The sequence below is a fragment of the Pelodiscus sinensis genome, chromosome 5, assembly GCF_049634645.1.
Source record: "Pelodiscus sinensis isolate JC-2024 chromosome 5, ASM4963464v1, whole genome shotgun sequence".
NCBI classification, from domain to species: domain Eukaryota; kingdom Metazoa; phylum Chordata; order Testudines; family Trionychidae; genus Pelodiscus; species Pelodiscus sinensis.
This window is the reverse complement of record NC_134715.1, coordinates 77,504,082-77,531,892: the sequence shown is the minus strand read 5'-3', so window position 1 is coordinate 77,531,892 and position 27,811 is coordinate 77,504,082. Positions and strand designations below refer to the sequence as shown.

General features: G+C 46.5%; 2 protein-coding genes across 3 annotated transcripts; both read right to left on the bottom strand.

Annotated features, from left to right (window-relative positions):
• Window positions 1–556: 556 nt before the first annotated feature.
• CYP4V2 (cytochrome P450 family 4 subfamily V member 2) lies at window positions 557–26,470 on the bottom strand. Of its 2 annotated transcripts, XM_006128455.4 has the most exons (11): window positions 25,990–26,444; window positions 24,468–24,580; window positions 20,093–20,178; window positions 14,792–14,982; window positions 10,033–10,102; window positions 9,033–9,159; window positions 7,586–7,777; window positions 4,567–4,669; window positions 3,996–4,130; window positions 3,641–3,820; window positions 557–1,715 (listed from the first exon to the last, which is right to left on the bottom strand). In XM_006128455.4, exons 1-11 carry the CDS (start codon window positions 26,201–26,203, stop codon window positions 1,555–1,557), a joined length of 1,572 nt encoding a protein of 523 aa, XP_006128517.2. In that variant the 5' UTR covers window positions 26,204–26,444; the 3' UTR covers window positions 557–1,554. The 2 variants fall into 2 exon arrangements, with proteins under 2 accessions (XP_006128517.2, XP_006128518.2); XM_006128456.4 differs by lacking the exon at window positions 3,641–3,820 and having other exon boundaries at window positions 25,990–26,470.
• On the bottom strand, window positions 11,171–14,600 carry LOC142829641 (uncharacterized). The gene is made up of 2 exons (XM_075930339.1): window positions 13,287–14,600; window positions 11,171–12,918 (listed from the first exon to the last, which is right to left on the bottom strand). The coding sequence occupies exons 1-2, from the start codon at window positions 13,858–13,860 to the stop codon at window positions 12,377–12,379; spliced, it is 1,116 nt and encodes a 371-aa protein (XP_075786454.1). The 5' UTR covers window positions 13,861–14,600; the 3' UTR covers window positions 11,171–12,376.
• Window positions 26,471–27,811: the final 1,341 nt, after the last annotated feature.

Genomic DNA, 27,811 nt, shown 5'->3' with positions numbered 1-27,811 from the left:
CCAATTGGTAGGAATGAGAACAGGGAAAAGAAGCTCTTTCCCATACTATCTTGCGAATCCAGATGTTATTTTTGTAAATGTGCCCAAAATTAGAAAATAAAATTTCAGCTCTCAATGTTTTGGCCCAACTTAAAATTGTTTGACTCTTCAGGTTACTGAATAATTTAATTTATGATTCAACCCAAAATAAAATGTTTTTCTTGTTTTTTGAATTGCCAGCAAACAGACAAGTCCATTATTCATGCAGCTGTAAGTCTGATCCAGGCTTTAATCACATGCTTAACATACTTGTTTTTCCACAGGACCTTGGTATCGCAACAGATTTTGGCCCTGCATGCTAAATAGGTAGATTATTTGTGCTGGTGACCACATTTCTCATATTGTGCACAAGCCAGGCAGATACAGCACTTCCACTTTCTTCTCCAGTACCAGCTTACGCTTCACACTACCTTAGTATTTGCTGTATCCTAAGGAAAGTGGCTCATGTGGCGAGGACTGCTACATGAACAAAGTACCAGAAACAGAAACTGAACAAGGAAAACTTCTAATAATTGGATATGTTTGATATTCTTTATAAAGGGTTACAATCTTTTAAAGTGCAGAGATGTACATGAATCTCAGTGAGAATCAATTGCTAGCTGAACTTATTATATTACATGATGAATTATTCCAACAATCAAGGCCACAATAACATTCAAAGAGCGCACACATTTTGGAAAATATTTCTTTCCCTTCAATAGGCACACTGGAAGTTATTTGACAAATTCTCCCCTCTTGGTCTAGTGCAGCCCCACTGAAGCCAGGAGAAGTTCAGTGCCACAATAGAGACATGAGTTTGTTTAGCACATGACAAATTGCTGAATGAATTTGCCAAAAAACAAGCAAACATAATCATGGTTTATATCCTCATCTTAAGTAAACCTGCACAGCTCCATAGAAGTCCCCAGAGATAAGATGATTTACACCATCTGAGGATCTGCTTCATTGTTTGCAAGGATCTCCCAATTCACAGAAAGTCTTCTATATTTAGCTTACCACAATTCCACTTGAGAATAGCAGCTGTCTAATTTCCCTCACATAAGCTAGAAACTCATACACCAAAAATATTCTAATGATACTATAACAGCACCTTGGGTTGGCAATTAAGAGACTATGGTTAGAAGGACACCTCCATACTCCTACCTATGGAGAGTGGAAGCTGAGCATGTCCTACACCTTAGTAACTTTTTCTCAAGAGTGAGAAGTCAGCCAGCTGACCATTTCATGGAGCAACATGAATGGTCATCTCAGAGAAAGTGACGTAAAATGCCAAGACAATGGCTAGTAACAATACAAGTTCAAATGTCAATGTTACTTTGAGACATTACACCACCTGAATGGGAGGGAAAAATTACATCCCAAGTTAAATATTTCTAGTACAAAAGGCTTAGAGATTCTGAAATATTTTGATATATTACAATTCTATAAAAAATTGTGATCAGAGTGTGCTATATGATACCGCTGAGCACGTTTTAGGAGCTAAAATTCGTATGAGCTTTTTTCATATGACACACGCTATCTTCTCTTTTTCAGTTGGATCCAGATGCCCTTACTTGGGCGAAGAATTAGTTCTCCCACAAGTCCAAGCTCTTCTCGCTTTTGACTCGTTTCCACCCAAAAGTGCCGTAGGATGATGGCTAGAACAGCTTTCTCTTCCATCTGTGCAAAGCGCTGGCCTTCAGGTTAAATTGAAACAAAAACAGTAGTAGTTTAATATTAAACAGCGCTCATAATTATACTTCATAGATTTCCAATAAAATGCAGCATGGGAATAACTGTGCATCTGATGTCACAGATTATAAAACCAATGTGGGCCCAATTCAAGGTTGAATGGATGTACATACACAACACGAAAAGTGACAGATTTTTTTTTTAAATCCTAAAAATAGAGTGTGTTGGTGTGATAGGAGGAGGAGGAATTAGGCAGACAATTAAGGGCATGTCTAAAGTTCATCCTTCTTTTGAAAGAGATGTAAATTAGGCAGATCCAAAGTGCAAATGAAGCGGGGATTTAAATATCCCACACTTCATTTGCATAATTGCATCATGGCGCTCTTTCGAAAAAGGGTATTTTGAAAGTGAAACTCTTGTCTAGACACGGTTCTTTTGAAAAAGGCTTCTTTTTTAAAAGAATTGCATCTAGACTGCCGTTTCATTTTTGAAATAATGCTTTTTTGAAAGAGTGCCATGATGCAATTATGCAAATGAAGCACGGGAAATTCAAATCCCGGCTTCATTTGCAATTTCGAAGTGTCTAATTTACATCCCTCTGTCGAAAGAGGGATGTAGCATAGACACACCCTAAATGTTTAAGACAAAAGAGGAGGGGAAAAAAAATCGAACTAAGCAAATTGACATGGGTCACAGACCACGCAATTAGCCCTGGTATACACTAGAAATGTATACCAGTGTAGCTATGTCTCAGGGTATGAAAAATCCACACACCCTTGTCTGAAGAGACATAGCTCTACCAACCTACCCCCCACATAGACAGTGCTAGTTGACAGAAGAATTCCCTTCCATCAACCAAACTTCAGCCTCTCAGGGACATGGATTACCTATGCTGAGGAGAGAGTCCTTTCCATCAGCATACACAGTATCTTCATTGAACCTCTACAGCTGTGTTGCCATAGCATTTCTAGTATAAACAAGCCCTTAGCCAAAGCTTTAACTCGAAAAAGGGGTGGATTTAAGTTGTGCTATCTCTTGCCCTTCCCTCAATCCCTTTTCTGTACACTCTCCTATTCAGACTGCCAAATCTCTAGGCAGGAATCTTTATGTCTACAAAGTACCCAGACTTCTTTGGGAGCTTTAGAACCAGTAATTAATTAGTCTAATTAATAATACATTAAATCATTTTTCAACACACCAAGATCAAGAATAAAGAAATAGTCTTCGAGGGTTTTTTTTTATATCTTAGATTCACTTAATATTTGGATTCCCAAGAATGTGTACTATAAAACTTTGCACTCCTCACAGAAGAATCTCACCAGCCCCTGCTGAGAGCACTGCCCATAGCAGTACTTCTGTCATGAAGACTGACCCATTCCAAATGAAATAAAATCCTAAAATGAAATGAGATCAGACCAATGAATGCTCATAGCTGTGTCAGGTGCTTTAGAGACACAAACACAGGCAAACCAGCAGCCCATTTCTGAACAACTTATACGTTTTAATAAAGAGGGTTTTTACATTTTCCCAGAGCCTGCGGGTTGGGATCATTGATTGGGATCACTGTATAGCCAGCAAACATATCCAAAGGAAGAGTTCATGTTATTCCCTCATGAGTTCTCATTATATCTTTGAGGGATTCTGGACTTTGGAGGATGTGCCCAGCCCTCTTGAGCAGAACTGAACTACGTCTCAATAAGGAGAAAAATAATAAATTGGAGGTAATGTGGACTCTAAAGATCCCCATGGGAAGAAAAAAAAAAGGTGTGATTGTAATAATGTAAAAATTGCTTTACTACAGTTTTCAGCCACAGAGATCTGAAATCTCTATTCAAATTCATAGTTTCTGTAGTGAATACTACAGCCAAGGCACATCACCTAAGTGGTAAGAAAATAACCAAAGATGGGACCTATTACACTTACTACATACCAATACAGTTTCTGGGACCAGCAGAGAAAGGCACATATGCATACGGGTGCCTTCCCCTAGAATTCTCAGGGAAGAATCGCTCAGGCCTGAATTCTTCTGGGTCTGGGAAAATCTCTGGTTCTCTGTGTAGCACATAAGGAACGACGATTACCTCTGTTGCTTTTGGTATCTTAAATCCTCCTGCAAAACCAGTATCAATATGCCAGTGAAACGAGGGGCCTTCTCTAAAAGGATACAAAGCTCAAAACCAATTATTTACTTATGCAACACCTTGATGGAGAAGATATTTATCAAACCTTTAATGATAAATGCACACAAAACTATATATACACACAAAAGGCTGAGAGCTACTTACTCATATGGCAATCTACACTTGTGGTGCGGGCAAAGAATGGAACTGAAGGGAAGAGACGAAGGGCTTCTTTAACAACACACTCAAGATAATGAAGTTTTTTCAAGTCCTCCATTGTGACAGGCCCGTCAGAGTCACCTGATCAGAATTACAATGGGGTGTGAGAAACAACTCTTCTGATCAGATGAAATACATAAGCTATATTAATAGGTTCACAGCTATCTTAAATGTTGACAAAACTATAACTCCACCACTGTACTTATGGGTTTGAGGTGGCATTGAAGAGCCTGGACTGGGATCCCACTGTACAAGGCACTATTCAAACATGTAATAAAGAGATGATACCTGCCTGAAAAACTATAAAATCTAAGTACAGTACAACAAGCTGTCACAAACCTCTTAGCATCAAACCAACTCCTACTGATATCTCTTTCGCCACAAAAGTGTTACAGCACGTACACTACAGTGGTTTATTTGCCTTTTAAAATCTCTACACAAAAGTAAGTATACAAATATACCATATATTGTACAATACAAACTTAAGCCCACATCCAAGGAAAGAGTAGAGACATACCAAACACTTCATCCAATTCTTTGTGAACTTTTTTCTGGGCTTCAGGATGACAACCAAGTAAGTAGATGGCCCAGTTCATAGCCGCAGCGGTTGTATCGTGTCCCTGGAGGTACAGATTTACTCAGATGTTCAGATCTGCATTATCCTCATGCATATGAAAATAAATATATACAAAGAATTATGGCTATCATAATGCTACAGCTCAGCATTCCTTCTAAGGAGCCCTGAGCCTCTGGCTGCGCAGGGCTGATTAATCACCTGTGAAGCTGTGCTGCCGTGCAGTTAAGAGGGAACACTGGTACAGCTTAACTGTGCAGATATAGAAGAAAAAGTAAGAATATATGAATTTATGCAAAAATTTGGTACCCAAGACTGAACAGGAAATAACCAGTTTTGTAATAAGATGGGGTATGTCTACACTACCCTCCTAATTCGAACTAGGAGGGTAATGTAGGCATACCGCACTTGCAAATGAAGCCCGGGATTTGAATTTCCCGGGCTTCATTTGCATAAAGCCGGCAGTTCGAACCCCGTGCCGCGCGGCTACACGCGGCACGGAGTAGCTAGTTCGGATTAGGCTTCCTAATCCGAACTAGCTGTACTCCTCGTGGAATGAGGAGTACAGCTAGTTCGGATTAGGAAACCTAATCCGAACTAGCTACTCCATGCCGCGTGTAGCCGCGCGGCATGGGGTTCGAACTGCCGGCATTTAAAAATGGCGCCAGCCGGCTTTATGCAAATGAAGCCCAGGAAATTCAAATCCCGGGCTTCATTTGCAAGTGCGGTATGCCTACATTACCCTTCTAGTTCGAATTAGGAGGGTAGTGTAGACATACCCATGGAGACTAAGGCTATGTCTACTCAACTATGATCTATTGGAAAAAGGTATGCAAATTGCTTCAGAAGAGGTTTTTCCAAAATTTGGTCGATCTACACTGGGCCAAATTTTGGAAAAGCCTCCTCTTTTGGAAGAGCCTTTCCTCCTCATGGGAGGAGGAAGACAGAGCTTCTGAAAGAGCGTATCTGCTCTTCTACTAAAAAAAGTGGATGAGCAGATGCGTTCCCTGGACGTATTCCAGAAAAACCACTTAGCGTACACATAGCCTATGGTAAAAAACAAATTGAAACAAATCAGAACATTTAACAAACAGAATTCCCTTTGCCTTCATCTTCTATTACTTAGCTATTCTGCCTGAGTGAAGGGTCTTTCTCTGCATTCATCCTCTGAGGAAGAGGTTTGCTATTGCTTCCTTGCAGCATAAACTTGTTGACCCACTAAATCTCTCTAGACAGCCACAATCATCACAACTCTATATCAATCTTGAAGTCATTTTTTCCTCTGTCAACTGTTGGAAGGAAATTTGCCTTTCTTTGCCACTTTACAATGAAATGGAAGTAAACCCCTCTGGTTAGTTACTCATTATCAATCATTACTATCCCATGTTAAAATATACTGTATTACCATCATGTACCAGAAGAGGGCAAAACAGTTTAATTTTGCTAAATTGATATACAGGCAGTCCCCGGGTTACGTACAAGATAGGGACTGTTGGTTTGTTCTTAAGTTGAATCTGTATGTAAGTCGAAACTGGCGTCCAGATTCAGCCGCTGCTGAAACTGACCTCCAGTTCCGACTTACATACAGAATCAACTTAAGAACCCCAAGCGTCCCCAAGTCAGCTGCTGCTGAAACTGATCAGCAGCTGATTCCAGGAAGCCCGGGGCAGAGTAACTCTGCCTCGGGCTTCCTGTAGTCAGCCGTTGGTCAGTTTCAGCAGCGGCTGACTTGGGGACGCCTGGGGCAGAGCAGCTGGGGTGCTGCTGGGTTGGTCCAGTAGCGCCGCTCCTTGGCGCTACTGGAGCAACCCAGCAGCACCCCAGCTGCTCTGCCCCAGGCGTCCTGATTCAGCCGCTGGGTTGCTCCAGTAGCGTCCAGAGCGGCGCTGCGGGACCAACCGGCAGCGCCCCAGCTGCTCTGCCACAGGCATCCGGAGAAAAGCCTAGTCTGCTGGGGGGGGGGGCGTACTAGCTGCGCCCCCCCCCCCCCAGCAGACCAGGAAGACACGGGCGGCGGACCAAGACGCACCGCGGTCCCGCCCCCCGGGTCCTCTGCGGCTTTACTCCCCGTCTCCCTGGTCTGCTGGAGACCAGCAGACCAGGGAGACGGGGAGCAAAGCCTCTGAGGATGCCAGCAGAGGGACAGCCGCGGCACGTCTGGGCTGCCCCACTGCCGGCTTCCCCTGAGGCTTTGCAAAGCCGCGGAGGAGCTCGGGCAGTGGGGCAGCCCAGGTGTGCCTGGGCTACCCCCCTGCCGAGGCTTTGCAAAGCCACGGAGGGGCTCGGGCAGCGGAGCAGCCCAGGCGCACCTGGGCTGCTCCGCTGCCGGAGCCCCTCCGCGGCTTTGCAAAGCCTCGGGGGAAGCCGGCAGGGGGACAGCCCAGGCACGCCTGGGCTGCTCCGCTGCCGGAGCCCCTCCACGGCTTTGCTCCGCATCTTCCTGGTCTGCAGACCAGGGAGACACGGAGCAGCTTTTCTCGCCACGGAGTACACGGGCGGTGGGACCGCGAGGTCCCGCAGTCCATGTCCTCCGGGGCGAGAAAAGCCCCGTTCGTAACTGCGGATCCAACATAAGTCGGATCCGCATAAGTCGGGGACTGCCTGTATTACAAGTAAGAAACCAATCCATTCACATACTATATGCTAAAGAAAAACAAGAGAATGTTCACTAACAGAATTCAGTAAAGCAAGTATAATTTTAATCAGATGGAATTATGCACAGAGTCATAGCAACCATGGTACAATTAATTCCACTGCCATGAGAACTACACAAGTACACCAGCAAGAAGCCAGAGCAATACAGCAGGGAATCAAGCCCAATGTGATCATTTCCAGTCATCCCATGTCACAACCAACGTGAGTGTCATGGAAAGGGTCCAAAGACAATTGGCAAAAGCTATCAGAAGCATAGAGAGATTCAGTATAGGAAGAGAGTGGGACCACTCAGTTTAGTTGGAAGTACCTCAAACATGAAAGTATCTACTTCCTCTCGAATATCCATGTAGCTCAGTTTGTTCCCTTCATCATCAGTTGTAGTGAGAAGCATATCAAGAAAAGCCCGTCTCCTTTTGGGCCCACTTTGTCCACAGTTGTCATCATAGTCATTTTTATGTTGTGCGGTGTTATTTATTTCATAGGCTTTTTCTGTAATAACCTTAGATATAAATAAATCATTATATTATTTTTCCAGTTTTGATTCCACAATCTAAGTGTGGCCACTGGACCCATGTTCTTAAAATACCTTTTATCACAGATATTTTAAAAATGACTTTATCTCTGACTCCATACTATTCACTGGTTGGTGATAGGAAGTGGCATCTCTACTGACCCCCTTAGTATTTCCTTTAGTATTTGTTTTTCTATGGAACACTGTGTATGCACAAGCCATGGCTGTGATTCATGTAGAATCTGTGTTTTTAAGGCCATGCTGGCTCAATACCATGTCTAAAGTAAGCAATGTTAGAATACCACATACAGTAAACTTCCAATAATCCGGCACCTTTAGGACCCAGAGGGTTCCGGATTATCAGATATGCCGGACTATCAGAAGGGGGGGCTATGAGGGGTCTGGAGTGGGGTGGGAGGGGATGCACCCCAGACCCCTCATAGCCCCCCCTTACGATAGTCAGGCTCTGTCCCAGGAGTCCCTGATTCAGCCGCTGCTGGTCAGTTTCAGCAGCAGCTGAATCGGGGATGCCTGCAATAGAGCAGCTGGGGTGCTGCCGGGTTGGTCCCGCAGCGCTGAGGGGCGGTGCTACGGCACCAACCCAGCAGCACTCCAGCTGCTCTTGGGGACGCCTGGGGCAGAGCATCTGGGGTATTGCCCGGTTGGTCCCGTAGCGCTGCCCCTCGGGCAGCCGTCCTTTGGCGCTGCAGGACCAACCCGGCAGCACTCCAGCTGCTTTGCCCCAGGTGTCCCCAAGAGCAGCTGGGGTGCTGCCGGGTTGGTCCCACAGCCCCGAGGGGCAGTGCTACCAAACCAACCCAGCAGCACCCCAGCTGCTCTGCTCCCGGCTTCCCCGATTCAGCTGCTGGTCAGTTTCAGCAGCATCTGAATGGTGGAAGCCTGTCCAGCTGCCCCAGCACTTCCGGGTTCCTGATGTTGCCGGACCATCAGGAGTCCTGGAGCATTGGATGCCGGACTAATGGAGTTTTACTGTACCATGTTAGGGTTATCCATTGGCTAAAACCAAAAGTCAAGCAATAAGTTCTAAGGCACGGTATGTCTCCACTTCAGGGCATTTCTTTAGGGACTGAATATAATCATTCAGTTCCCCTATTATATATGTATCTCAGAAAAGGGGGTGTTCCTAATAGGTGAACCCCATTCACAATCAGACATCTCTAAATTTTTTACAGCATTTCTCTCCACTGATGGGAAAAAAATAGAAAGAGGAACAATGGGTTACATTGTCAGTAAAACTATGAAGGATCTTGAGGCTTCTAGCATGTTCTCTTCCTTCTTGGAACATAGGATACATCAAGTCAGACCAAAGCCAAGGAGACTTCTGTCGATGATGAATGAGATCACTCATTCTAGGGTAAAAAATCAGCATTGTCATATTTATTTCTAAAAACTTTCACAACATGTCCACAAGCATCAAATAGGGTCTATATTTCCTGATCTTGGACAGGATGATTCAAGTACTACCTGATGTTGAAGACACAAATCATTTTGTCTAGTCTTTTGGAATGCTATCAATCCACTTTCAATTAATTATAAAGCTCAGTACCACCGATAATACTTTTCACATTTTTTGTTATAGAAATCTTCTGTTTGGTAAAATCTACTTCCCGTTTAAAAGCAGTAATAATTAAAGAAGTTTGTCACTCTGAAAAAGTAACCTACAGCTAAATTTTTCTCTCGGTCACACTAATGTCAAGCTGGAGTAACTCTACTGAAATCCATAACATTAATCTGCATTTACATTTACAATAGGGTCAGTTCCAAAACAAATGATCATATAACCAATACAAGCTTGTAACAAATATAATTGATATAGATCCATGTGGTTTGACTTTTATTGTCAGTGAGGCCCCTTTACTGTCAGTAAAAAGGGCCCATGGTATGAAAATAAATGATAGCTAGACACACTTTAATGACCCTTTACGTTAATATGGTGTGATGTAAATTATTCTCATGTCACTGTTGTGCTGCATCTCCTGTAGTCTTTTACACTAATGCATAATGAGTGCAAAACTTTGCCATTCTAATCTGACGCCATTTCACACTCACTTTGCACTATATAAATGTTTATACAAGATGCATATCATAAGTGAGTTGGGCCCCATATAGATTCAGTGTCCCAACTCCAGGAACCATGGTGACTAGTCCAGACAATGTAAGCTGTGGAAGCACTATTTGCAACTGCACCCTGTTCATACATCACTTGAAAAATCTAGACTTACTTATAAATAGCACGGACATATTCAGAATCCCTATTGTTCTGCGCACCAACATTCTTGCCCATCGCAGTTTCTAGAAAAAAAGGTAAGAGATTTATTATGAACAGACTAACTGGGTAAAAGAGCCATAAGTACATTGACAATACACTATGGCTGTGTCTAGACTGCAGGCTTCTTTCGAAAGAGCCTCTTTCGAAAGCATCTTTCGAAAGAGGCTCTTTCAAAAGAGCGCGTCTAGACTACAATGCGCGGATCGAAAGATCGATCCGCTATTTCGAAAAAGAGCGTCCAGACTGCCGGACGCTCTTTCGAAATTGAAAGCCACCCGGAACTGCTTCTGCCAGGACATGGGGGCAGCATTTCCTTCCGGGTGCTGCCTGCCTGCCCTTTGCAGGGACGCGTGGTGAGAGGGACACTCCTGAACACCCGTTGCTCTGCTCCTGCAGCTGCCTTTGCTGTCCCTTGAGGAATTTTGCAAGGCATTGCAGTGCTTGTTTGGAGTGCTCAGCTTCCTGGGACACCCCAGCAGCTTTTTTCTTTTGAGGTTTTTCTGCTTGCAGACCCTTATTTGTGGCATGGAGCCAGAGCTGCCCGTGGGCAGGCGATGGCCCCACACCACCATACTGCAGCTGTTGCTGCATCTTCGTGAGACAATCATGAGGCTCCTTCCCGAGCTGGACCCAGACCAGAGGGACGAGGGGTTCCCCCGTCCGGCAGCCACACTGCCCTTGCCTCCGAACTTTTTCGTGGACAGGCGTGTTTGGAGGTTTGACACCAGCTCTGACTGGTGGGACCGGCTCGTGATGGAGATCTGGGATGACCAAGACTGGCTACGGAACTTCCGCATGAGAAAGACCACTTTCCAGGAGCTCTGTACCTGGCTCACCCCTGCTCTGCAACGGCAAGACACCCACCTGCGGCCCGCCATCCCCCTGGAAAAGAGGGTCGCCATTGCCCTCTGGAAGCTGGCAACCCCCGACAGCTACCGCTCCGTGGGACACCAATTTGGCGTGGGGAGATCTACTGTCGGGGCCGTCTTGATGGAGGTAAGTCATTGTCTGGGGACAGTCACAGTTTGGGGTGGGGGGAAGGGAGACTGTCAGGAAGGGCCAAGTGGAGTGGGAGTGGGAAGGAGCTCCTCCACTCACCCTGAATTGTGGGGGGGGGGGTTCTGAGGAGGGGATTCCCGGGCTGTTTGAGAGGGAAGGTGGGCGGTGGGTTCTCCTCCTAAGACATAAGGCACCCCTTCTAACACTTTGTTGTCTGTCTCGTTCTGCAGGTGGTGAGGGCCATCAATTCGGAGCTGCTCAACAGGCTCATCTGTCTACCGGATCTGGACAGCGTCATGGCCGGCTTTGCTGCCCTCGGCTTCCCCAATTGCGGAGGAGCGCTCGATGGGACACACATTGCCATCCGTGCACCGCCCCATCGAGCAGCCCAATTCATCAATCGAAAGGGCTACTTTTCTATGGTCCTCCAGGCCCTGGTCGACCACTGTGGACAGTTTTCGGACATTTGTGTTGGGTGGTCAGGGCGGGCACACGATGCCTGCATCTTCAGAAACTCGTACCTGTACCAGAGGCTTCAGGCAGGAACATTTTTCCCCCATCACCAGTTTGCGGTTGGGGATGTGCACATGCCGGTGTGCATAGTGGCTGATGAAGCCCTACACCGGCCAGCTGGATGCGAGCAAGGAGCAGTTTAATGCTTGCCTTAACCGGGCTCGCAACCAGGTCGAATGTGCGTTTGGCCGTTTAAAGGGCAGATTCCGGTGCTTGCTCACACGCCTCGACATGGGGGAGACCAACATCCCCGAGGTGGTGGCCGCGTGTTGCGTCCTCCATAACCTCGTGGAGAGGAAAGGGGAGGCCTTCCTACCAGGGTGGGGGAGAGCTGCTGATGCCCAGGAGAGGCTCTTTGCCCAGCCCCGGACAGCTGCCATCCGCCAGGCTCACCGGTCTGCAGTTGGCATCCGGGAGGCCCTCCGGGAGCAATTCTCCAGTGGAGGCCACTAAGTGCACTGAGGGGCTTCTGCCTGGGGACTGGGCCCTGGCCCCCAATAGAAGCTTCCCTCCACAACCCATCTCCTGACCCAGTTTGGACACATCACTTACACCAGGGTGTGTTTCAAAATAAAATGTTCTCTTTACTTATTTATAATTTTGTACATATTATCAAACAATGTGGCAAAATAACAAAAAAAATTTTCATTTTTGTTGTTGCCAAACTATATACAATAAACAAACAGTTCCTTTAACACTTTGTTTGTGCTTAATAAGTGGGGTGATGGGGGTGATTGAAACCTGGAGGGGGGAAGGGGACTGGAAACCTGGAGGGGGGAAGGGGATCAGGTTGAACGGGGCTTGGCAGATTTCCCTTTCCTGGCTGGGCCTCGTGTTTGGGGTGCTCCCCGGCTATGGGATCGGGTGATGCACCTGTCGGTTGGCTGGCTGCTGGGGGGCTCTTGGGACGTGGAAGCCTGGGGGAGAGGAGGGCCAGGGGGAGAGAGGGGCTGGGGAGCTGGGGGGGCTGGGGGAGAGGGAGGTCCAAGGGGGGAAAGGGCTGCTGTTGTGGAAGGGGGGTTTGGTGGGGTGAGGTCATGGGGTGCTGGAGGAGCAGGACCAGGCACAGCAGCAGGCAAGCCGCTGACCTCCCTCAGGGTGGCGTACAGCACCGTGCGCTGCAGGACCAGCTCATTCATGAGCCGATCACGCCACCGCTCCTCTGCCTCCGCCCTCTGTAGCAGGATGGCGTTCTGCTCCTGCACAGCCTCGACGTGCTGCCGGAGGATGTCGGCGTAGACACGCCTGTGTCTGCGGCTCCCATGTCTCCGAGATGGAGATGGAGGTGGGGCTGGGGTGCTGCGGCCCTCTTCCACGGCTGGTCCGGCTGTGGAGGAAAAGAAGAAGACACAATCAGTCCTATAAACTGGACTCTGTAGCACTTACAATACTAACAGGATGGTTTATTAAGGGGATGAGCTTTCCAGGGCCAGACCCACTTCCTCAGATCAGAGTAACACGGCTACATTTCTATCACAATCAGTCATGTGTGCAACAGCTGTCCAAAAGGGCATGCCCTCTCCCTTGAGACAGGGGAAGCAGACATTCTGAAGGTCACACTGTGTGTGTGTGTGTGTGTGTGAGACCTGGGCATCAGCCTGAGCATGACAGGTTTCCCTTGTGCATCACCCACTGTGCACCCATTCACCTACCTCCCCCTCCCCCCCGGGTGTGACACAATCTCACTGTACTCACCTGCTGCTTCCTCTCCCGTGCCAGATGACGCCTGGGAGGCCTCAGAGGTCTGGGTGACTGGCTCCAGGGTGAGGGTCGCCGTCTCCTCGCTGTCCTCCTCCTCTGGCACCATGTCCCCGTCTCCAGACTGCTCTGGGTCCTGCTCGGGAGCGTCCACCACGGGGTCTGCCAATCCAGACTGGACGAACCGCCGTGGTGTGCGTGCTTCTGCACTGCCACCCAGGATCTGGTCCAGCTCTGGGTAGTAGGGGCAGTAGTGGGGGGCTGCCCCAGAACGGGAGCTCTCCTCCCTGGCTTTGGCGTAGCCCTGCCGCAGCTCCTTCACTTTGGAGCGCACCTGGTCCTGGGTGCGGGGGTAGTGGCCCTTCTGGGCCAGGGCTTCAGCCATGCGGCCATAAATTTCGGCATTTCGCCGCCGGCTTTTTAGGGCCTGTAAGGCCTCCTCCTCTCCCCACAGCTCCAGCAGGCTCTTGATCTCTGCGCCGGACCAGGATGGTGCCTGGCGCTTGGAGCCCTTGGCTGGGTCCCCAGAAGGCTCGGTGGAAGGGCCAGGACGCTCTTGGGGCTGTGACATGCTGAGCAAGGTCGCCGTGTGCTCTGGCTCCTTGTCTGCAACAAGTGGCTGTGAGGGTGCGCCTGTCCCTTTAAGGAATGGCTGCAGCCAGGAACCACAGATGTGCAACCCATTGCCCAGATTGTCCACCAGGGCTTGTTCCTGGAGGCCAATAATTTCGAAAGAAAGGGCTCCCCCCGTCCAGACTCACGTTCTTTCGACGGATCTCCCTCAAGAAAGGCGTTCTTCCTCGTGAAACGAGGTTTACCGCCGTCGAAAGAAAAGCCGCGTTCTTTCGATTTAATTTCGAAAGAACGCGGCTTGAGTCTGGATGCAGGGGAAGTTCTTTCGAAAAAAGGCTACTTTTTTCGAAAGAACCCCTGAGTGTGGACACGGCCTATATGTGTTACATGCAAGCATTACAGCCATTTACATTTTTCTCATATCCTGGCATTAGGGACGTTAACTAACGTGTATTTGTGTAAATGTGTAATCACTGGATTTTTTAGCAGTTACAAGTTTACATGTGTTGGGGAGGTGGGAGCCGGTGCTCATAGGGAGCCAGCTTTTAAAGAGGCTCTCCACGAGCACTGGCTCTCCTTTTAAAAGCTGGTTCCCCATAAGCACCGGCTCCTGAGGAGCTACCTGTTTCCCCTCTCCCTGTGCATCTGCCTGTGATGAAGAGGCAGCAGCACAGGGGACAGGCAGCTCTGCAGGAGCTGGCTTGAAAGCCATTTCTGATGTGTATTGGCTTCACCTGCCCCTGCTGTGCTGCTGCCTCTCTGTAAGAGAGGGAGGAGGCAGGTAGCTCCACAGGATCCAGTGCTCGTGGGGAGAAGGGCTTTTTGTCATGTAACTCAAAACAATGAAGCTGAAACACTGTGTACAGCTGTAGTTTCCTTATCTTTTACAGAAGTTTTATAGCAACTATTGAATAAACACTAGGACTTACCACAGATTATATCAAGGGCACAGAGAGTGATGTCTAGAAAGCAATCAAATGGCTCTTTGTCAACATGCTTTTCAAGTTTATCAACCAAAATATTGGTTTGTTCATTCATAACTTCAAGAAAATCAGCTAAGATTGAGAAGTGGAATGTGGGAGTTATCATTTTCCTTCTGGAACGCCACTTATCTCCAGTGCTACAAAATAAAAAGTTTGAAATTAAGTTTAAATAGCTCATCACAAAGGAAATAATAAAATGCTTGTGGAAGTGCTTAGTGAGTACAATTCTTGGCATTAGAGTAGATACAACTGGTACATGGAGGCCCATACATAGGAATTTTGGGGGGTGGGGATACTGTGGGAGGGTCTGGTGGTTGCATCCAACCCCCATGGCCCAGCCCCACCCCAGCCTCACTCCAGGGTGAGGAAGGAACACACCTCCCTACTTTCCCCACAACCAGCCAGAGCATAGGGGAGGGATGCTCGAGCAGCATGTCTCCCTGCTTTCCCCCAGCCAGACAGAATACAGGGGAGGGAGGCTGGGGCAAAGCACTGCCTCTGCCTTCCCTAGGTTGGCTGAAATCAGCCCCATGGCGGAGCATGAAGGTGGTGGGGGGTTGTGTTCGCATCCTTTGTAGCCCCCTTGCGTACAGGCCTGATATAGATTGTCATAGCTAATACTTTCAAATGTTGCCAGTGGACAATGTAGTCTCGGTCAGTCCATCTTCAGTGATGACAGTAAAGAGTGGCTCTCATGACTTGTAACATATTCCATACATAAATTAATGTCAATAGTTACAGCCAGCACCGCTGCAAGGGGCAAAGTGGAAGTACATTTTGCTACTAAACTCTAACCATACAGTGCTGTTAACAGCTCAGGAAGGACAGACAGGGAAAAAAGGGAGGAGGGGTTGCCTTGTATATTAAAAATGTACACACTTGGACTGAAGTGGAGATGAACGTAGGAGATAGCTGTGTAGAGAGTCTCTGGGTTAAGCTAAAAGGGGTAAAAAACGAGGGTGATATCATGGTAGGAGTCTACTACAGGCCACCTAGCCAGGTGGAAGAGGTGGATGAGGCCTTTTTTAAACAATTAACAAAACTATCCAAAGCCCAAGATTTGGTGGTGATGGGGGACTTCAACTATCCAGACATATGTTGGGAAACTAACACAGTGGGGCACAGGCTATCCAATAAGTTTCTGGACTGCATTGGAGACAACTTTCTGTTTCAGAAGGTTGAAAAAGCTACCAGAGGAGAAGCTGTTCTGGATTTGGTTTTAACAAATAGGGAGGAACTAGTTGAGAACTTGAAAGTGGAAGACAGTTTAGGGGACAGTGATCATGAAATAACAGAGTTCATGATCTTAAGGAAAGGTAGAAGGGAGACCAGCACAATTGAGGTAATGGATTTCAGGAAGGCAGATTTTGATAAGCTCAGAGAACTTGTAGGTAAGGTCCCATGGGAAGCAAGACTGAAGGGAAAAACAACTGAGGAGAGTTGGAAGTATTTCAAAGGGACGTTGCTAAGGGCCCAAAAGCAAACAATTCCGCTGTGTAGGAAAGATAGAAAATATGGCAAAAGACCAGCTTGGCTTAACAAGGAGATCTTGCATGATCTCAAAATAAAAAAGGAGTCATATAAAAAATGGAAACTAGGACAAATAAAGGATGAATATAGGCAAGCAACACGGGAATGCAGGGGCAAGATTAGAAAGGCAAAGGCACAAAATGAGATCAAACTAGCTACAGGCATAAAGGGAAACAAGAAGACCTTTTATAAATACATTAAAAGCAAGAGGAAGACCAAGGACAGGGTAGGCCCACTGCTTAGTGAGGAGGGAGAAGCAGTAACACGAAACTTGGAAATGGCGGAGATGCTCAATGACTTCTTTGTTTCGGTCTTCACCGAGAAGTCTGGAGGTGTGCCTAACGTAGTGAATACAAGCAGAGAGAGGGTAAGTTTAGAAGATAGGATACACAAAGAACAAGTTAAAAATCACTTAGGAAAGTTAGATGTCAGCAAGTCACCAGGTCCTGATGAAATGCAGCCCAGGATACTCAAGGAGCTGATAGAGGAGGTATCTGAGCCTTTAGCTATGATCTTTGAAAAATCATGGCAGACAGAGGAGATTCCAGAAGACTGGAAAAGGGCAAATATTGTGCCCATCTATAAAAAGGGGAATAAGAACAACCCAGGAAACTACAGACCGGTCAGTTTAACGTCTGTCCCAGGGAAGATAATGGAGCAGGTAATTAAGGAAATCATATGCAAACACTTGGAAGGTAATAAAGTGATAGGGAATAGCCAGCATGGGTTTGTGAAGAACAAGTCATGCCAAACTAATCTGATAGCTTTCTTTCATAGGATAACGAGCCTTGTGGATAAGGGAGAAGCGGTGGATGTCATATACCTAGACTTTAGTAAGGCATTTGATACGGTCTCGCATGATATTCTTATTGATAAACTAGGCAAATATAACTTAGATAGGGCCACGATAAGGTGGGTGCATAATTGGCTGGATAACTGTAGTCAGAGAGTTGTTGTTAACGGTTCTAAATCCTGCTGGAAAGGGATAACAAGTGGAGTTCCTCAAGGGTCTGTTTTGGGACCCGTACTGTTCAATATCTTCATCAATGATGTAGATATTGGGATAGAGAGTACGCTTATTAAGTTTGCAGATGATACCAAACTGGGTGGGGTTACGACTTCTTTGGAGGATAGGGACATAATTCAAAATGACCTTAGCAAGTTAGAGAAATGGTCAGAGGTAAACAGGATGAGGTTTAATAAAGAGAAATGCAAAGTGCTCCACTTAGGAAGGAACAATCAGTTCCATACATACAAGATGGGAAGCGACTGTCTAGGAAGGAGCATGGCGGAAAGGGATCTAGGGGTCATAGTGGACCACAAGTTGAATATGAGTCAACAGTGTGATGCTGTTGCAAAAAAAGCAAATATGATTCTAGGTTGTATCAACAGGTGTGTTGTAAGCAAAACTCGTGAAGTCATTCTGCCGCTCTACTCTGCAATAGTTAGGCCTCAGCTGGAGTACTGTGGCCAGTTCTGGGCGCCACATTTCAAGAAAGATATGGAGAAATTGGAAAGGGTACAGAGAAGAGCGACAAGAATGATTAAAGGTTTAGAGAACATGACCTATGAAGCCAGGCTTCATAAACTGGGCTTGTTTAGTTTGGAAAAAAGAAGATTAAGGGGGGACATGATAGCGGTTTTCAAATATCTAAAAGGGTGTCACAAGGAGGAAGGGAGAAAATTTGTTCCTCTTGGTTTCTGAGGACAGGACAAGGAGTAATGGGCTTAAAGTGCAGCAGGGGAGGTTTAGATTGGACATTAGGAAAAAATTCCTAACTGTCAGGGTGGTCAAATATTGGAATAAATTGCCAAGGGAGGTGGTGGAATCTCCCTCTCTGGAGATATTTAAGAACAGGTTAGATAGACATCTGTCAGGGATGGTGTAGACGGAGCTTGGTCCTGCCTTGAGGGCGGGGGGCTGGACTCGATGACCTCTCGAGGTCCCTTCCAGTCCTATTATTCTATGATTCTATGAACTGTAGCTGCTGCAAGACAAATACTGTGCACAATGTTACCATAAGTTAAATGTTAAAGGCTGACATTGAGGAGGCACTTGGGATGGAAGTGGGTCACAAGGGTAAAGAAAAAGACCCTTGTTAAATATTTAGCATCCCAGCCCCAGCTAAGCCTGTCTTCAGTCTTACTCAAACAGAAGCTGTTCTCATATTTCCCCTCTGTAAAAAAGAGGGAATTAGGGATAGTTAGAGCATGATAATACTGCATCAGTATCATCTATCAAATGTTACTCGGAGAAGAGGATTAATCTCCCACAGAGCTGTTAAGGTGATGGGACAGATGTTGGTGAAGAATACATTTCTGTAGTCCCTCTTCCCTGAAAGTAATTGTTTCCATTGCAGTGAGCTCAATAATCTCCCTCCTCCCATGAAGCTCCTTCACGATGCTTGATTCCAGCCTCCCAAGTCATATCGCTCATTCTGAGGTGAGCCAGGCCTACTCTATCTCCTCCTCTGCTGAGATGTCTAGTGGAGTGGGCTCCAGCCTGGAGCCAATGGGTTGGAGTTTGGGAAGGGGTACATGTTTCAGGCTTGGAGAGGGAATTTGGGTGCAGGAGGAGCTTTGGGGTGCTGGATCCAGGCAGCACTCATCTTGGGCACCTTTCTGCAAGCGGCAACATATCCCTGCTACTCCAAGATGGTGACATGGCTAGGCAGCTCTGTGTGCTATCTCTGCTCCTAGGCAATGCCCCCATGCAGCTCCCATTGGCCGTGGTTCCTGGCCAATGGGAGCTCTGGAGCAAGCATATGGGTTGGGGTGGGAATAGTGCATGTAACCTGGTGTCCATTCCTTCACCTAGGAGCAGCAGAGTCATGTTGCTGCTTCTGGGGAGCAACATGGAGCCAAGTACGGGGCCTGCAGGTCTGACACCAACTGAACATCGAAAGCCTGGTTTTTAGAAGATTCGAAATGCACATTTATAGAGCTTTCTGGATAACACAGCTTTTTACCCTCTGCCATGTATATCGGCCAAACTGGACAATCACTATGACAAAGAATTAATGGACACAAATCAGATTTGAAATGGTAACACACAGAAACCTGTTGGGAAACATTTTAGCTTGCCAGGCATTCATTAATGGATCTAAAAGTGACTATATATTACAAAGCAATTTAAAAAACCAGCTGGAGAGAGAAGATGCAGAACTTGGTTTCATTTACAAGTTTGACACCTGTAATCAAGGTGCTACATTCCACACCCTAATGATATAAAAAGCTAAGCACGGAGTACTTATAGCGCACTCTATAAGCCTCATTTAACACAGACACTAATTGACAATATTTTTTTTCTATTTTTTCCTGCTCTTTCCCTTCCCATCTCCCCACTTTATCTGCTATTTATTTGTATCTTGGACCCCTTACTCCATTCATCTGAAGAAGTGGGTTGTGCCCACGAAAGCTCATGATACCATCTATGTTTTTTGTTAGCCTCTAAGTATTCATTGTTTTTAAGTTTTTTCAGTAAATATACATTATAACTTAGAATTAAACTTTGCATATTATTGAATGTACATGACTATTTATATATTACCAGGGCTCGACAATTAATGTAATCTACTCGCCTGTGCCGAGTAGATTACGACCCGGAAGAGCCAGCGCAGAATGATCTGTGCATGCGCAGAACGCAGAACGGCACCAAACCATGCAGCTAGCGAGCGGGGCTCACCGCCGCTTGGCGAGCCCTGTATATTACTATACCTTGTTAGAAGTCCTGTGCCAAGCCATGGTTGTAGAAATTTGTATGGAAAAGATTTTTCTATGTGCTTTGAACTGTTCAGAAGAACCTATCAGTAGGACAAAAGACAGAGAGGAAATATGTCTTTTAAAAAGGAAGTTGGTAACACTGTATATTCAATCTTTTTTGAAGACTGTAGGGATGTTAAAATGAATGTAATTAGGTAACCATGTAACCACTGAAAATTTCAGGGTTTACACAGTTGCACGCAGGTGGCAGTCGGCTCCCCAGGAGCCAGTGTAAGCTGGGAGCCAGCTTTTCAGCTGGTTCCCTGCTCATACTCGCTCCCACCTGCCTCCCCACGCTGCTGTCTCCGTTTCAGTTATATGCAGAGGCAGCAGTGCAGAGTGAAGACAGCTCCTCGTGTGTACCAGGAGCCTGCGTGTAACCGTGAACAGTAACCAATGAGCCCAGACTCATAGTTAACCATTTACAGTTACACTTTCACATCCCTACTAGGATGAGGACATTTACAATATATGTTTAAAGCTATGATTGCTCTCCCATAAGCTTGAACATTCATTTACACTGAGGCTGTGTCTACACTGGTGCGATATCGCGCAAAAGCAGCCACTCTTGCGCAAAAACTTGCTGCCTGTCTACACTGGCCACATGTTCTTGTGCAAATAAACTGACATTCTAACGTGTAAAATCAGGACTTCTTGCACCAGAACTCTGATGCTCCCGCTCAGGAATAAGCCCTCTTGTGCAAGAGCTCTTCCAGAAGAGGCCAGTGTAGACAGGCAACATGAATTTCTTGCACAAGAAAGCCCTATGGTTAAAATGGCCATCAGAGCTTTCTTGCACAAGAGAGCGTCTACGCTGGCATGGATGCTCTTGCGCAAAAGCACATGCTAGTGTAGACGCTCTCTTCTGGAAGAGAAGAACTCTTCCACAAAAGAGTTTTTGTGTGAGAACGTGCCCGTGTAGACGTAGCCTCAGAGATTGCTTTACATGGCTCACTTAACTTTGCAAACCATAGATTAACAGGGAAATGTTTATCACAATAAAAATATATCACATTGATACTACACTGTAAAGCCAGAAAAATATTCCAATGGACTGTAACAGTCAATAGTATGAATGAGCATGATAAAAGGATGTCAATCTCCCAGGCCAAAAGTAAACTGGATATTTTGATTGCCCCCCTAATCTGCCACTGAGGTTCTGTCTCTCTTATATGATTGCTAAAAGTACATCTTCCCAACAGTAATATTAAATGTGAGATACAGAATATAATTATTTAAGTGATACATCTAAACTTTTCCCCAATAGGAGTCTTTCACCTGTCACCATCTTGTGCAGAATCTAAGCTTTCATTTTTGAAGTTAAGTTTCTAGCCCTTCGAGTTATGAAGAAAAACTTAATACTTGGTTGGAAGGATATGCCAAGACAGCAATGTCTTCCCAAGACAGGGGAGATCATCTGAGAGAGAAAAAAACCACAAGTTGGCAGGGAGGATTCTTTTCAGAGGCAAAAAATGTGTTGCTCTCTAGGGAAAGAGCAGGGGCATAAACCCAGACACTTATTAACCATAAGGGAGTCATTTTGTCAGTCTAATGGATATTTAGTTGGGCTGGTAGACTTTTATAAGAATTTTGCTGGTGCCCTTCGCTTAGTCAGGCCCTATTCACGTATTTTGGGTCCATTTCTGCTCTCAGCCTTTACTAGCTGCTCAAAAAGACAGATGCTATCTGTTTACCTAGGCTTTTTACTGGGGAGTTGAATGGAGAAGGCTTCAGAGCTCCATTCTCCTCTATGTGGGTCACAATCCATGTGAGAGGTTTAAAATTCCATGGATTTCAGCTCATAGAATTTCCTGTCAAACCATTATACCTTGCAGAAAACATTAGAGTACCATGTCCAAGTAGAACAGTCATGAACACTAGCTCTGCTCATTTCAGTTAGGACTGCCAACCCTCCACCATGATTGCCCTAGAGTCTCCAGGAACTAAAGAATAAACTTTAACTAAAGACTGACATGTAACAAAACCCACAGGAATACATGATCCAACCAAAACTGACAACCCCAGGCATGCTCAGGTTCAGGCGGCCACATGAGCTTGCAGCCATGGGCACCTGGGTCTGAGTTTGAGTGGTTAGCAGAGTCCACGCTGCTATTTTTAGCAAATTAGCGTAAGTGGAACCTACACATATCTGTCTACTTAACCTGGGATGCACATTAAAGGTGCTATGCTTCCAGCAGCTAAATCAAATTTGTGTACATTTTGAATCCTGCATAAAGGGCTGATTTCAACAGGGAGAAAATAAAGCACAAGTCAATACAAACTCAGACTATCAAGTTGCACCAGTTCTCCAAACCAATATAGGAGAAGAGTCCACAAAAGCCAAGCAGCTCATTCAACTACACTGAAATACATAAACAAAATGTCCTAATAATCAGTGGCAGAAGAGACAACTGACCAGCACTCCCTTATGGCTACTCTAAATTACACAAAATAGTGCCTATGGCTCTAATTAAAACACTTTTTAAAAAATAAACACACATCAAAGATGACAGCACAACACTAATGACATTTTAAACTAGTGGATCATTAACATAGTATCGGCATTTGGAACCTGTTATGCTGATAATACAAAGTTCAAGGTTTTCCACAGTCCAAAACCTGGATAAACATTTTCTATCACTTAATTGAGAATAACAGAAGTATTTCTAATAAGTGTCAAGACACAGAGAAAGAAATTTTGCATTTATCTCCAAAGAACTACAAACCATTCAGGGTTAGACGACGCTATTTGCAAAATGCCATAGTGAAGGAGTGAAGAGGATTGTACTCACACCTCTGCAGTGAAAACACCAGGGTACTGTGTCTCAATTGAACAGACAGGGATAAATTTGTTATTTTTCTAGTGCAACATACCCCTGGGAGGAGCATCTGGCATACAGTCTCTGTGCTCCCCTGAAGCCCTAGAGATACAAAGAACCTGCACAAAGGCAGATAGGGAATGAAGGAGGAGAAGCTGGAGAGGGTGACCAGCATACCTAAGCTCTAGACCAGGGGTTGGCAACCTTTCAGAAGTGGAATGCCAAAATTTAACTTTCCCCATGCCCCTCAGTGCAAGCCCCGCCCTCTCCCATCCTGCCCCTGCATCCTCCTTCACCAGAGTCCTGCCCCCACATCCCTGTGTCCCCAGAGCACACACCAGCAGGGCAGCAGCACTAGGACTCGCAGTCCCTGAGAGTAGCGCTGGGGCGAGGAGTGGTCAGGGGGGCAGTGTCCCTTCCCTGCCCAGCCCAGCCCAGCCCTTTGCCCAGAGCTTGACCCTCACCTGCAGGCTGCAGCTCCAGGGCTGGGACAGGCAGAGCCCAGGGCTGCCCAAATCTGTCTCCAGTCCCCAGCCGGACACAGTGGGATGCTGGGGAAGGGTCTCCCCACCCATGGGGAGCAGCTGCAACTTAGCCCAGGCCCTGGCCCCCTACAGAGGCAGCAGCAGCATGCGATCAGCCATGCCACCCCAATCTGTGGAGCACCCCGAACCCTGCCCCATTCTCAGAGCAGGAGGCAGAGCCTGTAGCAGGGGGACATAGATGTTAACCCTTTGACTCCCAGGAGCTGCACTCGGCAGGGACGCCGCGAGCAGTGCAGGGTCATGCCGCCCGCTCCGCTTGCCGGGCCGTACGGCCCCGATGCCATGCTGCACGTGCCCCAAAAAATCATCTTGCATGCCACTTATGGCACGCGTGCCATACATTGCCAACCCCTGCTCTAGACCCAATCTAGGGCTGTGTCTAGACTGGCCACTTTTTCCGGAAAAGCAGCTGCTTTTCCGGAAAAACTTGCCAGCTGTCTACACTGGCTGCTTGAATTTCTGCAAAAAAACTGACGATCTCATGTACGATTGTCAGTGTTTTTGCGGAAATACTATGCTGCTCCTGTTCGGGCAAAAGTCTTTTTCTGAAAAACTTTTGCACAAAAGGGCCAGTGTAGACAGCAGAGATTCGTTTTCCGCAAAAAAGCCCCGATTGCGAAAATGGTGATCGACGCTTTTTTGCGGAAAAGCGCGTCTAGATTGGCCACGGACGCTTTTCCGCAAGAAGTGCTTTTGCAGAAAAGCGTCCTGCCAATCTAGATGAGATTTCCGAAAATGCTTTTAACGGAAAACTTTTCCGTTAAAAGCATTTCTGGAAAATCATGCCAGTGTAGATGTAGCCAAGAAGTTTAGTGACTGGCATTTGTGCTTCATGACCAGCCACTTTCAGTGTTTACTGTAAATGCTGGAGATAAAGCAATACCAAATCTCAAATAAAGGAATAACTGTCATAATTTGTATGACTTGTACAAGCAAATCAATTAAACATGAGATGGGAACACTCACCTCCACAGTTTCCGGATGATATAAAACCACAAAAGGCAATGGTCCTATCCAAAGTTTTAGCAGTGGTAGTTTCCTGAATTCTTCTAAGTTGTTTATTATTTGTTTAAAGAAATCTGTACAGAGAAAAATCAGTTTGAATGGGCCAAAACCAGAACTTTTATAATTAATTGATCAATTCATGAGTTCACTGGAAGTTAGTTTTGCTACTGTGACAAAGCAAGTATGCATCTAATTATTATTTTGATTATCCCAGTCAAGATTTGTGGCCTTAATGTGATAAGCACTGTATAGACACAGGAATCCTGCAATCTAACTGGAAAGGAAAAATTAAAGGGAGATGTGGGCAGTTAGTCCAAACTTGTAAATTTCAAAAAATGGCAACCTGCCGGGAAGATGCAAATCAAGTGCGGGATATTTAAATCCCGGGCTTGATTTGCAACTTTGAATGCCTACATTAGCCTCCCTAGTTTGAACTAGGGGGGCTAGTGTAGACATACCCTTACTGTTCACAAAGGCACAAATAACTTCAACTCCTTATCCCAATGTAGGTGCATACAAAAACTCAAAGCAGAAAAAAGAACTAAGAACTCTTGTCTTGAAAATCAGAGGAGAAAATGAATGCACTGGTAACACCAGATGTGGAACTGTTCCAGTTCTGAGTAAACACTGCTCACACTGAAAATATGTTCTGAAACAGCAATTCTTATGTATGTAAGAGACTCATCTAATTATATAATTGCCCAGTGCTTTAGTAAGACTTCTTTGTCTTACAATAAAGGGGAAAATATGTACCTAGGCAATTGTTTTTAAATGTGAGCTAACCAATGGATGCACTGAAAGCAAGAAGTGGCGTTCAAAGCCTACAAGGATGGAAATGTGGCTTCTGAAAAAGGCAAACTTCCATGTGAACTCTTGAAAGTTACAAATACTTGAAATCAACGAGGAAAGAGAGCCCTGTAACTTGAACTATCTCAAATAGTGAGGCAGAAAATGGATAGAGTAATAGGCATCTTGCTCAGCTCTCCCTATAAAGTGATAACTGTTCAGTTAAGGGATTTAGATAGCAAAGTGAAAGAGATGGTAAAAAACAAAACAATTAATCCAAGTTTAAGGTTACGTTCAGGGAGAGCTGAAGGTAACACAGCTGTCTGCTGCGGTACTTTATTATTATTCCGGCAACAAAAGAGAAACTAACACAATAGGAAGGCTTGGCAATGGGGACAGAGCAGCGCTCAATCATTTAGAAGAAACAGGACTTCAGAAGTAAGAGCTTGTTTTCTTGAAACAAACTATCATCAAATTATAAACTCTTCGGCAATAGCGGGCGGGGGGAATACTCCACATGCCAGAGGTTTCTGAGGGAGGCTTGGCTTGTGGTGGCAGAGTTCCGGGGATGCTGCCTTTCTGTTTTGTCTCGAGTAGACATGCAACAGGATGCTGAGTATTAATCGCCTTTGTTTTTGTTTGCAGCTGGGGAAGCCTTTACAATAAGAACGGCCCAGCGGTGTCCGGGCCCAGTTACCTTCCCCGTTGCGCTCGAAGAGCAGCGCGTTTCCCAGCAGAGGGTAGCAGGGGCTGAGCCCCGGGATCGGCTTCAGCGCCTTCCATTTGCCGAGGTAAGCCAGCAGCAGGCGGCACGTGAAGGCTGCCACCAGCGTGAAGAGCAGAGTGAGGGCTCCGGCCCCCCAGTAGAGCAGCCGCTCCCCCTCCTGGGCCAGCTGCAGCAGGGCCCCCATGGCTGCCTCGAGCCGCGGTCCCGACGTCAAACGAGGCTACACTAGGGGATGTCTCTGCCCTGCCCCAGCCGAGGGACACGGAGTCCAGGGGCCAGGCGCGGGAGAGGCCGCCGGGGAACAAAGTGGGAGGGAAGCTTCCTGGGGAGCGAGCGGGGCAGAGCAGCAGCTGAAGCGGAAGGAAACTGCAGCTGTGAGGTGTCACTGCCCTTGGGCTCGCTCTGTTAGTCTGAATCTCCAAAACAAGCAGCAGTCGTGTGGCAAATCGGTCCGCCTTTGAAGTGCAATCAAGGCATCTGTATGGCCTGACGTTCGAGCAATGGCGTCCCGGTCATACAGTCCTGCCCGGTTTCCAACTCTGCGTTTGCATGTTATCCACCAGTTAGGATCGCCTTTTGTTTTCTGATGAACTTAAAAAACAACAAAAAGTCTGCTAGCACTTTAAAGACTAACAAAACATTAGGAGAAACTTCAGGGGGTAGTGAGTTAGTCTGTACAGGATGAACTTAAAAAACAACAAATGGTCTGGTAGCACTTTATAGACCAACAATATGTAAATGGTATCATGAGCTTTCCTGGGCACTAGGGTTACCAGATGATTTTAAAAAAAATACCAGACACACTTGATCTCAGATGGGGAGGGAGGCTGGGTGGGATGGGAACGGGGCTGGCCAGGGGAGATGGGGGGGAGGAATGGCTGGCAGGAAGCAGAGCTGGGGGGGGGGGGGGGCGCAGGAACTGGCTGGAGGGGAACCAGCCAGTGGGGAGTGGAGCTGGCCAGCAGGGGGTCAGGGAGAGCGGGGCAGGCCTGGGCGCACGCAGATCCCAGGATGCTGCCCGTTCCACGCACGGTCCCGGCCGGACATACTGGCAAGTCCAGCCCCGGGGGATTCCATCTTGCCCCGCCCCCATCCTCCCTCCTCTCTACTGTGTAGTTGCATTCTGCCTGGCTAGTATACACGCTCACACAACGTGGGCATGTCTACCATCCAGGCAGTACGCAACTACATACTGATACTCATGATAATAATAAAATCTTAATTAGAAAATACCGGACATTTGGCAACCCTCCCACTATCATGCTGCTCCTGCCTTCTGCCTTGGAGCTGCCCCCTGCAAGCCCCTTGCTTGCTGTGAAAAGTGGGGGGGGGGGGGCGCTGATGTCAGGGTGTCCCTCCTCTTCCCACTCCTGTACTCTATCTCCACATAGAGAAAAAGGGGTGGAGGGAGCTTGGCAATGCAAATCTCTGTCACTCTCACACAGTGTGTGTGTCTGTAATTTTCACAAACACACACTGTCCTTCACTCTCATCTCCTGACCGAACACATACATGGGGGTTTGTTACTACTTTTACTGCTTGTTATTTTTTGTTTTTGACTGGTCTGGCCAGTTCATAATTTTCATTTCTTTCTTAAATTTAATTATTTGAGTAGTGAGTTCTAAAATGCCTAACCTGTCATGGCTGGAGTTTATCCCCATGGTAACTGCTGCTCTTGGAAGTGGCTGGCCTGTCCCTGCGAGAAAGACTGAGCAGGGGGTCTCCACATGCTGTCTTTGCCTGCAGACACCTCTCCTACAGCTCCCATTGTTCAATAAGAACCATGGCCAGT